The 12,261-nt window shown below is 52.2% G+C and overlaps 1 protein-coding gene across 1 annotated transcript in view; it reads left to right on the top strand.

Moving 5' to 3' along the window:
* LOC112061245 (antigen WC1.1-like) overlaps nucleotides 1–12,261 on the top strand; it is a 53,572-nt gene that overhangs the window by 26,106 nt on the left and 15,205 nt on the right. Inside the window, exons 5-8 of the mRNA XM_065584743.1 lie at nucleotides 7,825–8,139; nucleotides 9,128–9,442; nucleotides 11,178–11,240; nucleotides 11,327–11,641. Of these exons, the coding sequence (XP_065440815.1) occupies nucleotides 7,825–8,139; nucleotides 9,128–9,442; nucleotides 11,178–11,240; nucleotides 11,327–11,641 (1,008 nt within the window). The remainder of the gene's footprint in view (nucleotides 1–7,824; nucleotides 8,140–9,127; nucleotides 9,443–11,177; nucleotides 11,241–11,326; nucleotides 11,642–12,261) is intronic.

The raw sequence follows: 12,261 nt of genomic DNA on the forward strand, positions 1-12,261 counted from the left end.
GTCCAGCCCCTTGCCTTTACTAGCAGGACCAAGTGCTGATTTTGCCCCAGATCCCCAAGTGGTCCCCTCAAGGATTGAACTCACAACCCTGGGTTTAGCAGGCCAATGCTCAAACCACTGAGCTATCCCTCCCCTCAGTAATCCTGCCTGGCTTTTCCGAGAACACATCCTGGTTGCATTTGATCAGGCTGATCACTTCCGATCATTGTTCCGGAGTCAACTCTGGAGATATTCCCACCAGGTCGGGCTGGTTGCTTTTAGGGGATGGTGCCCCTAGCGCAACCACCGGAGCTTCTCTATCCTGCCAAGGCTTCAGCAGATTTATATGGTAGATCTGCTCCAGCTTCCGGCGACTCAGCTGTCGCACCTTATAGTCGACTTCTCCTATAGCTTCTATTATCTCGTACGGCCTCTGCCACCTGGCCAGGAGCTTACTCTCCACTGTGGGTATGAGCGCCATCACCCGGTCCCCCACCTGGAACTTCCAGGTCACTGCTTGGCAATTGTAGTATGTCTGTTGTGCCCCTTGGGTCTTCTCCATGTGTTCGCGCACAAGGGGGGCGACTTGGGATATTCTGTCTTTCATCTGCAAGACATGTTCAACAACATTTCTCCCAGGGTTCGGCTGTTCTTCCCAGTCTTCTTTAGCCAGGTCCAGTATGCCCCTGGTGTGGCGCCCATATAACAGCTTGAAGGGGGAGAATCTAGTAGAAGCCTGAGGGACCTCCTGTACGGCAAACAGCAAGTAAGGCAGCAGGGCGTCCCAGTCTTTCCCGTCGCGACTAACCACTTTCCGTAACATGTTCTTCAATGTCCTATTAAAGCATTCGACAAGACCATCGTGGTAGACTGAGGGTCCGTATGTGGAACATTGTACATAGGTCCTTCATCAGCTTAGACACAAAGGCAGTCCCTTGGTCTGTCAGGATCTCCTTAGGTATCCCTATTCTGGAAAAAATCTGGACTAATTATTTGGCTATGGTCTTGGACACGGAGTTCCGTAGAGGTACGGACTCGGGGTATCGGGTGGCATAATCTAGTACTACCAAAATGTACTGATGGCCCCGGGTTGACTTCTCCAATGACCCTACTATGTTCATGGCTATTCGCTCAAATGGGGTCTCAATAATTGGCAGAGGTATCAAAGGGGACCTTAAGTGTGGTCGGGGCCAATGTATCTGGCATTCCGGACAGGATGTACAATACTGCCGGGCTGCCGCATAAATGCCGGGCCAAAAAAACCTCTGTAGAATCTGGTCAAGGATCTTATCTACCCCTAGGTGGCCCCCGAACAGATGGCTGTGGCCAGATCCATCACGGCCCTCTGATGCTTCTGTGGGACCAAGAGTTGTTCTACGACTTGCTCTTTGACCCAGACTACTCTGTATAGCAGATTGTTCTTAATCATATAATATGGCCCTGGGCCCTTAACTCTCCCCTCCATGGGGCCCCATTTACCTCGACTACTTCTTTACAAATATTGTTGTATATGGGATCATTGGCCTGATCCTGACCAAAATTCCCGAGTGCGGTCTCCATTTGTCCAAACTCAGGGGGGTTCTACCTCCGTCTCCCCCTCGGGGAAAGCCCCTGGAGAACCAGGTCCGGCGATAGGGTTGTTGATCACTGGCCCAGTCCTGCTGTCGGTTGAGCCCCTTCTTTACCCTGCAAGCGTAGACTTCTGGTACTGGGTCAGGATCCTCGTCCCCCTCCTTTTATCCGTCCTCCATTCCTTCCAAGTCTTCCTGGACTTCCCGGGCAGGGAGAACAAATTATGGTTAAATTCATGGAAGGCCGGAGGGGGGTTAACTATCTGGGCCACCCCCTGGGTTCCGGGGTCATTATTTTCTTCTACCTCCTCCCCGGGGAGTAGGCTATCAAACCCTGGGAAGTCTCATCCGATAAGGACTGGGTAGGGGAGTTTCGGAACTACTCCCACCGTCAACCTAGTGGGGTTTCTGAGAACTTCTTCTATTTTTATGGGGATGGTTGGATAATAGTTGACATCCCCAAGCACACAGGATATTCCTGAGCGCTTGGCCCGGGATAGTTGGTCCTGCCCGACCAGCTTCCCCGAGACTAACGTGATTGCACTTCCCGAGTCTACCAATGCTGTGGTCTCTATACCATTCATCTTAACGGGCCTAGTGTATCTATGAGGGACCATCGCAACCCCAACTAGACTTATTAGATCACATGGTCCCCCTATATCTCCCAATTCGCATTGGATAGGCTCTTCTAGATTCGGACATTGGGCAGCAATATGCCTCAATTCGCCACAGGTATAACATCGGTATCCCGCTTGGGGCAGCCCCCTGTTTTTCAGGCTGCTGTTCTTTATCCCCCGAGTCTTTCTTCCCCAGTCCTCAAGTCTCTCCGGGACCGCTGGCTGCTCTTCTGCCTCCTTCCTCCCGTCCATTGTCCAGCCTGGGGCTAGGGCAAACCAGGGCCTCGGCGCAGAGACTGGTCTCTGATACTGGCACCTTCCTTCCCCAGTGGTCTGAGAAAGTTCTTGGCTGCTAAGTGTCTCTCTACGAGGGAAACTAGTTCATCATAGGAGGAGGGATCATTTTGGTGGACCCACCCTTGTATGTCCAGCGTCAACCCCCTCACATACCTGTCCAACACCAGGATTTCCACTACCTTCTCCAGCCCATGGGTCTCGGGTCGGAGCCACTTCTGGGCAAGGTGGATCAAGTCAAATAGCTGGGACCTTGGCGCTTTGTTGTCCCAGTATTTCCACTCTTGGAAGCGCTGGGCCCTTATAGCCGGCGTCACGCCTGACCTCACCAGGATTTCCGCTTTCATCTGGGGGTAATCCATAGGTGCTTCTGTGGTCATGTTGAAATAGGCTTTCTGGGCCTCCCCGCACAGAAATGGGGCCAGGATACCTGCCCACTGGTCTTGGGGCCAGGCCTCCCGCAGGGCTGTCCTCTTGAACGCGAGGAGATATGCCTCTGTATCGTCGCCTGTTGTCATTTTCTGTAAATAGTTGCTTGCGCGTAGCGGCCGGGTCCCCTGGGGCCCGTGCGTCAGCATGGTCAGGGCTTTCAACTGGTTCACTACTTCATTCAGGGTGGCTGGATCTTGGGCCGCCTGGTTCATCAGCAATTGGTTTGTCTCTTGTTGGACACATACTGACTCTTCGTGGACCGCTATCTGTACCTGGTAGCCTCTTGTTGGGCCGCAGTGGCCTGTCTCAACGCCTTCACTACGTCCTCCATTTTTTTTTTTTAATTTTTTGCGTGTGATTTACCCTGCCCTGAGATGGCTTGCCACAGAGCCTCACTCACTATACCACATCCCACCCCTGACACCATGTGTAGCAAAGTACTTTCTTCCCCTCAGCAGGCTCAGTCCTTTTTGCCTTGGAGACACAGGCTTGGGCAAGGCAGATCCTTACAGGTAGCACAGGGTCTGGCTATTCCTTCCCCCAGTCAGTCCCTTATGCTTGTTTTTCTTCCCTTCTGGGGAGGGAGTGCAGCTTCCTTCCAGGAAGGGTTCAGTGTTTTGCTGCACCCAGCCTACTGGCAGCTTCCCTGCTTCTCTCACTCTCTCACCTCCCTCTTTCCACGCAGGGGAGGGTTTAAAAAGGTCTCAAGCAGTTGAAGACAACTGAACCTAACTAGTTTCCTAGTAACCCCTTTTCCAGCTGAACCTTGTTTCCCCGTGGTTATCTCTCCTCAGTGGATTGGGAGAGGCCTTTTAACCCCCTGGGACTAATTACTAACCCCCCACCCCCATAGCTGTTTGTCCTGGGTTTACCACACCCTATATCATGCTCTGTATGTTACTGCACTGATATCATTTTTCATGCCCATTCCAACTGCAGGGTAACTACAGCATATTAAGGGCCTATTTCTTTTCCCATTGTGTCAGTGGGAGCTTCACAGTTGATTTCAGCAGCGTAGAATTAGGTCCTAAGTGTCTGGGAGTTTATTGTAGACACATGGATCCAATTTGCCTTTCTTTCCCTTTATTTGTAAAATAAATTGGTACCAAGTCTGCTTTTCTCTAACGTTCTGGTACCTCCTGTCATGCTGTCTGGAGTGGCTCACCACTGTAAGTGACTATCTCAGGGCAGACTCAAAAAAACAAGAGCAGACACCCAAATTGCTAGTCTGGTCAATAAAAGGGGTCTCAAACTCAATTTGCCTTAGGGCCAGTGCCAGTCTTTGAATCCGCCCAGTGGGCTAATAATGTCATTGAAGATGGTGTTCAGAAAAGAAAACATTTATATTGTATTTTTTATTCTGAATTTCTTAGAAATAATAAAGCTGTCATACAACTTTATACAATTCTTCACCTGCCAGAGAGTTTTTAGTGTTTGCCAGACACCTGGCAATGCTTCAGTTCTGTCAGTTTGTTGATGTTTGGCCTCCCTGCCTGAGCAGTTGAAACCTTCAGGATTGCAGCAAGGTGTGCATCAGATAGTTGTGTTCGGTATTTTGACTTGTTTATATTCATTGTGGGAAAAGGTGATGCTGCCTCCATGGCTGACTCTGCCCAGCAACTAATGATGATATCTCTGTCCCTGTCCCCCAGCCAATGGGAGCTACAAGGGGGCGGTGCCTACAGCAGACATTGCGGACAGCCTGTCTGCCTGAGTCTCTCCTTCCATCTCTCCTCCATGGGCCGCAGGGGGGAGGTTCCTGGGCTACAGATGGTCCGCAGGCCAGGAGTTTGAGACCCCTATTCTATAATTAGATTTCACCAAGCCAATCACAAACATGAACTCCTGGATCACTACACAAGTCTCACCATGGAGTCACAGACAGTCCCTTTAGGCTCTTCAGCCTAACTTGCCATCCAGACAAACTGAAAGTTGTGATAAAATGTCACTTAATCATAATATCACACCACACCAAGTTTCTCCCAGTCCCAAGAGACCAGTCAGTCACTCCAGACCTTATTCCAACGATAACGCTGGTAGCCAGTTCTATAGTAAATAACTAAAGGTTTATTAGCTAAGAAGTTATAATTTATTAGCTAAGAGGGTTATTGAGAGTCTATAGCAGGTAAAATATAATAGGCAAATCAGTTTGTAACTCCAAATGGTGGCAGTGATGTAATAAACTGTCAGTTTCCCAAAAGTCTTTTACAGGGTGTCATGAGGTACTCCATTCACTGCTGATCTGGCATCTCCTCCTGGTCATTCTGGGGATTAGCTCTCGAGGCCAATGCCCCATCCACAGTTTGCACATCATCACTCTGACTCTGGTCTGCAGCTCCTCTTCCTCCAGGACCTGCAGCATCCTCTTTGTGACTTAGCCCTCCAGTTAGGTCATTCAGTGTTTCCCCTTATGGGATTCAGGCCATCAACTGCCTAGGCAGTCTTCCCATTCACTGCCCTGGTGCCACTCCCTCAGTGGCTGGTAGGGGAACCCAGGCCTGCTCAGCAGTTCTGGGCTTCCTCCCTCTGCCCACACTGCTCCTTACCTGGACTGATGTAGTTGTGGGTGGTCCTGTTTTGAGCAGGGCGTGGGACTAGATGGCCTCCTGAGGTTGCTTCCAAACCTAAGCTTCTATGATTCTATGACTGCTTCCTATACTCTGGTTCCTCTCCTCACTCTGGCTGTGCCAGCCTCAAGAATCCACCTCCAGGGAGTAACTGCAGACTATATCCCTGCAGCCCCCAAACACTTCTCCCTCTTCCCAGGGCATGACTGCTGCCTGCCTTACTGCAGCCTTTCCCAACAGCCCCAGCCCATAGCCAGCTTCCTGCCTTTATAGGTCTCACCAGTTCCTGAACAGGCGAGTCTCTCTAACCAGCTGATTCCGGCCTAAAGCTCCACTGTTTGCAGTGTAATTAGCTGATTAGGTTCATCCTGCCCAACCCAGCTCTTACAGGGCTAGTGTGGGGAGCTCACCCCTTCACACAGGGCTACCCAGAATAACTCTGGGGATCTCTGTCTTCTCATTCAGTTATTCTTCTCTGTTAGAATCCAAACAGTCCAGAGATACAGAATCTTTCTTTGAATCCATATTTATATTTTCTTCTCACAGAAAACAAGCTGACAGTCTACCCATGTGGGCTTTTCCTTTGATGACAGGGAGTGAGAAATGCACTTAGATTTTTGACCTCCAACCTTATGCATAATGGCCATTTGCTTTGAAATTAGCATTTTCTGTTAAAGTCCTTAAATCCTTAGCATTTCACAAAATTTATTTGATGTGTAATATGTGTTATTTAGCTACAAATGTATTTACCATGTACATGTTTGGCATTACTAGGGTTACCATATTTTGTGCCTCCCAAAGGAGGACACTCCACGGGCCCGCCCCCGCCCCCAGCCCCGCCCCCGCCCCGCCCCAACTCCGCCCCCTCCCCAAAGTCTCCGCCCCCTCCCCTGCTTCCCGCGAACATTTGAGTCGCGGGAAGCCTGAAGCAGGTAAGGGGGAGTGTGGGGGGAGGAGGCGCGGCCCAGGCTGGCCCCGGCCCTGGGGTGCCGGCCCCGGGCCCGGCCCCCGGCCGACCACCCCCGGCCCGCCCAGCACTGCGGTCCCCGGCCCGGCCCCCGGCCCCGCCGGCCCGGCCCCCGGCCCGGCCTGGCACTGCCGGAGCCCCCGAGCCCCAGCCGGAGCCCCCGAGCCCCTGGCCCGGCCCCGCCGGAGCCCCCGAGCACCCACCGGAGCCCCCGAGCCCCGGGCCCGGCCCCACCGGAGCCCCCGAGCCTCCGCCGGAGCCCCCGAGCCCCCGGCCCGGCCCCGCCGGAGCCCCTGAGCCCCGGGCCCGGCCCCGCCGGAGCCCCCGAGCCCCCACCGGAGTCCCCGAGCCCCGGCCCCGGCCCCGCCGGAGCCCTGGAGCCCCCGCCTGAGTCCCCGAGCCCCGGGCCCGGCCCCGCCGGAGCCCTGGAGCCCCCGCCGGAGTCCCCGAGCCCCGGGCCCGGCCCCGCCGGAGCCCTGGAGCCCCCGCCGGAGTCCCCGAGCCCCGGGCCCGGCCCCGCCGGAGCCCCCGAGCCCCCGCCGGAGCCCCCGAGCCCCCTCCGGAGTTCCCGAGCCCCGGGCCCGGCCCCGCCGGAGTTCCCAAGCCCCCGGCCCGGCCCCGCCGGAGCCCCCGAGCCAGGCACCGCACCGCCGGCCCGGCCCGGCCCCCGGCCCAGCCCCCCCGATTTTCCCGGACATGTCCAGCTTTTTGGGCTTTCCCCCCGGACGGGGATTTGGAGCCCAAAAAGCCGGACATGTCCGGGAAAATCCGGACGTATGGTAACCCTAGGCATTACATTATGACAGGAATAGATAAGCGAAAACAATACCAGTAATGTTCCACTAGTTTTCATAAAGTTTAAACATCTGAATACACACCTATACATCTAACCATTACTTTGATCTACACGAGTGAACTGATCTAAATACACTCTAGCGTGACCTGGTCAGCCAGTATCATACCCTCCCCATTCTGTAACAATTGAAAAGAATATTTGGTTTTGGGTAAATTAATTGCCTAATAATTCCTTGAACAACTTGATGCTTATCATTTAAGAGTTGTTTGAAAATATTCCAGATTTCAAGTAAGGGCTGATTCAGCTAACCCTTCGTCTCACAAACAGCTCTGACCCATGTGATGAGTCCCTTAAGGATTACTCTGATGAATAAGGAATTCAGAATTAGGCTCTTTCACTCACATGCTGTTTACCAATACTGCTCTGTAAAAAGTATTCCTTGTTTCCTTACTCAGCTTCTCTTCTTCTCTGTGTTTCTTGTTAAAGACAGACTTTTAAGAGTATTTCAAACCTCAGCCATTGTAGCATCATAATTGATTTGCATAGAAGCTGTGTAATTATCATCATATTGCATATTAAAAGCTGGTATCTATCCCTGCAGGGAGCAGGCGGATCAGACTGGTGAATGGGACAGGTCGCTGTGCTGGGAGAGTGGAGATTTATTACAATGGCAGCTGGGGGACAGTCTGTGATGATTCCTGGGATCTGTCAGACTCCAATGTCATTTGCAAACATCTGGGATGTGGACATGCCATCAATGCAACTGTCTCTGCTCATTATGGGCAAGGATCCGGGCAGATCTGGCTGGATGATGTGAACTGCTCTGGGAATGAATCCAATCTTTGGGAGTGTCCTTCCAGAGGCTGGGGCCAGCACAACTGCAGACACAAAGAGGACGCAGGAGTTCTCTGCTCAGGTCTGGTCCAGGAATGCTCACATGAGCCTGGTTACCAGGGGATTTAATGGAGGGGGCAGACAATTGAGGAGAGAGCTGAGAATGATAGAGCCTTTACCTCATTGTCTCTTCTATATGGTGCCCATACATCCAGTTTTGGCCGGGACAGTCCCCTTTTTAAGCCTGCCATGGCCATCCTGACTGTTTTGGCAAAACAAGTGATCATGACTTGGCAAGAGCAAATTGGACAAATGCACAGTTTTGCAAAAAAAAGTGGGATATGACCCCTAGTGGGATGTGGAGGAACATGTGGGGGTGGGGAGAGTGGCAACACCAGTCCCGCGCTGGAGGGAGGACTCGAGACAGCAGCTTTGGCTGGCCCAGCCCCACATGGGAGGACAGCAGGGGTCTTGTGCCGCCCTGCGCGCAGGAGGGAAGAAGGGGGCCTAAGGCTGGCCTGACACTGGTGGGTGTCAGGGGGGCTCAGGCCAGCCTACGTGCCGAGAGGGTAGGGGAACCTCAGGTTGTCCCTGTGGGGGTGTGAGGCAGGGTGGGCTTACGCTGGCCCCATGTGGGGGGTGAGGGAGAGGAAGGAAGGCCTTGGGGCTGGGCCCCACGTGGGGTGTTCCATTTTCCCTTTTAAAGAAAATGTGATCACTCTATTCTTCTGTGGTCATTATTAGAAAGTCACCATTTCCCATACGTTCCCACCCAGGGGTATTGGAGATATTGCAGCATTTCTCTAGTGTTGGGAGGGCAGTCACTGCTGTATTGCAGGTATCTGTGTGTGTAACTGCTGGGAACCGGTAACTTTTCAGAGGTGACCATTGTATTTCTAATGGGCCTGTGGCGTCCAGAAGAGTCTCTCATTCTTAGAGCGATTCTCTCTGACATTTGCTCCTGCCGAATGATGCACAGGATCATTAGCAATCGCTGGGATTTCACTCTTCACACCAGGTCATTTCAGAATCAGATGGTTTAAATTCCCTTTTTGTGCATTTCCTTCTAGAATTCACGGATTTGAGGCTGCTGAGTGACAGTGACTGTGCTGGGCGGCTGGAGATTTTCTACAATGGGACGTGGGGCAGTGTTTGCTCCAATGGGATGTCTGGAGACATCACAGCAATTGTCTGCAAACAGCTGAACTGTGGGGACGGAGGGCAGATTGAAAAAGACTTTACATATGGAAAAGGTTCTGGTCCCACGTGGCTGGACCATGTTGCATGCACTGAGCAGCACAGGTCCCTTTGGCAGTGCCCATCAGACATGTGGAAACAGCAGTCCTGTGATAACCGCGCAGAAGAGACCCATATTTCTTGCAGTGGTAATTCTGAAACTCAGTGCACACGCATGCTCACACCCTCTACATGTTTAACTCATTGAAAGGGTGTGATAGAAATTGTGAATGTATTTACTTTTCAGTATAGACAATCTTACATTCGCAGCAGTGACAGACATATCATATAATCATAGAAGATTAGGGTTGGAAGACACCTCAGGAGGTCATCTAGCCCAACCCCCTGCTCAAAGCAGGACCGACACCAACTAAATCATCCCAGCCAGGGCTTTGTCAAGCCAGTCCTTAAAAACCTCTAAGGATGGAGATTCCACCACCTCCCTAGATAACACATTCCAGTGCTTCACCACCCTCCTAGTGAAATAAAAGTTTCATTGTCCATTCTAGGAATGAGAATACAGCCCCTGGAAAACAAACATGGGAGTTATTTATACAAGCTGTGCGTTACACAGTGCAATCAGTTAGTGAGACCCCACAAGTGCCCATAGGCAGGGGAATTTGGGGTGTGAGGGGTGCTTCAGCACCCGCAGGTTGTGTGCGGGGTCCCAGCTGCCGGCCCCGTGCTCCGCTGCTGGTCCCGCACATAGGGTCCTGCTGCTGGCCCCACAAGCAGGGCTCTGCTCCCGCCCCCAGCTGTGGTCCCAGCCTCAGTCCCCTTATCCCTAGCCACATCTCCCCCACCCTCCCCCCTGAGCCACGGCTCAGTCCTGGCCCCAACTCGGGGGAGAGGGGGCATGGATATGGGTAAGGGGGGCAGGTCAAAAGTTTGGGGACCACTGGTTTTCAGCCCCCAACTGTAAAAATTGTTCCAGCGCCACTGTAAATGCCTCCCATTAGTGAGTGTCATTTGGGAATCTCAGTGGCTATACTTTTGGGATGAACAATTAGAGATAGGCCCAATGTCAGTGAAAAGGATGTGAGTGGTCACGCTGAGCGGTTGAAGTAGGAGTCATGCCCAGTGGTTAGAGCAGGAGCTGGTAGCCAGAAATTGGAGCCAAGGGTCAGAGCCAGAGACCAGAGCCGAAATCAGAAATTGGAGCTCAGTGTCAGGACCAGGTTACCTGGAGCAAGGCAAGGGGTAAGTCTGGAGTCAAGGCAAGAGCAAGGCTGGGAACAAGACAAGAAAAGGAGGTATCCTAGCTGTGGGAAATGCTTTGAGCAGTTGCTGAATGGCTGCTCTGGCGCTGAATTCAAGACCTGGACTGCTGACCCTTCCCACCAATCAGGCAGTACGACCAGTCAGGCAGCCTCATACAGGCCGCTGCCTTTGTTAGCTGCCTGGAGACTAGCTCTGCTGCAGCCCCTGCTTCCTGAGCCCCAGGCTGGGAAGTCTTGGTCAGGATCAGAATTCCCGAAAAGTGTGTCTGTGTCTGTGCGTGTAGGTGAGAGTTTGTTTCAGATTTAAAGTCCCATTTTGGTCTCAATTCTAATACCACCGTGTCTGGATCCCCACAATAATATGGGTGAGTTTCAGCTGACAAATCTGTTTACCTTCAAACAGGGCCAGAAGCAGCTGCACACAGGGTGGATGGAACAGACTCAGATAACCACAAACACACACACCAGCAGGGAGCTGCATAAAGACTTCAACAGCCAGAGAATCCACTGAGTAATAAATCCGTTAGTTTTGAAATAAACTAGATTTTAGATTTAAGTTTATAAAATTGCTGAAATTTAGGGGTTTAATATACAGATAAACCCTACTGTCTCCCACATCACACATGCTTCTCGGTCCATTCAGTTCATCATTTTCTCTGCATAGGACAAAAAGAGAAACCACCTCAGACCCTGTTTGCCGAATGCCCGAACTCTCCAAGCTGCACAGGTATTTCTGCTTCTCTGTGTCTCATTCTTCGTCCTTAAGGACTTTCCCAGCTGTCCCAGTAACATGTGAGGTTTCTGCATTTCCAGACCGGGAGAAGTTACGCGTCGTGGGAGGAAAGGACAGATGCTCGGGGAGAGTGGAGGTTTGGTACCGTGGCTCCTGGGGAACAGTTTGTGATGACTCCTGGGACATGGAGGATGCTAACGTTGTGTGTAAACAACTGGGCTGTGGATCTGCTGTACCAGTCCCAGGCGAGGCTTCATTTGGCGAGGGGACTGGTCCCATCTGGGTGGAGACGGTGAATTGCAGAGGGACAGAGTCATCTCTCTGGGACTGTCCTGCCAAGCCCTGGGGTGAGAGCAACTGTGGTCATAAGGAAGATGTTGGAGTGAATTGCTCAGGTGAGTGACAGGAGATGTTTCTGCTACATGCTATAATTTTCCGGAAGGAGGATGGGTCCAATTGCCTTCCCCTCCTTGGTCACAGACCAGGCCCTCCCATCTCCCTTTGTGGGATCAGATTGGCGCAGACATCAGCCCACATAGCCCCTGCATTCATCACAGGCCCCAGTGTGCTGGTTTGTTACTAGTCAGTATAGGAGGACATGGCCCCTAAATCACTAACATACACACCCTGTGCTGGTCTGAGGGAGTTTGTAGAAGTGACATCTGGAGATCCCCGGGGACTCTGAGGGGCTCTACCCAGTGACAAACACATCACTTCCCCCAGACTCCAACTCTCCTCCCTTTAGACTCATAGACTTTAAGGTCAGAAGGGACCATTATGATAATCTAGTCTGACCTCCTGCACAATGCAGGCCACAGAATCTCACCCACCCACTCCTGTAACAAATCCCTAACCTATGTCTGAGTTATTGAAGTCCTCAAATAGTGGTTTAAAGACCTCAAGGTGCAGAGAATCCTCCAGTAAGTGACCCATGCCCCATGCTGCAGAGGAAGGCGAAAAACCTCCAGGGCCTCTGCCAATCTGCCCTGAAGGAAAATTCCTTCCTGACCCCAAA

This window comes from Chrysemys picta, chromosome 1 (genome assembly GCF_011386835.1).
Source record: "Chrysemys picta bellii isolate R12L10 chromosome 1, ASM1138683v2, whole genome shotgun sequence".
Classification (NCBI taxonomy): Eukaryota; Metazoa; Chordata; order Testudines; family Emydidae; genus Chrysemys; species Chrysemys picta.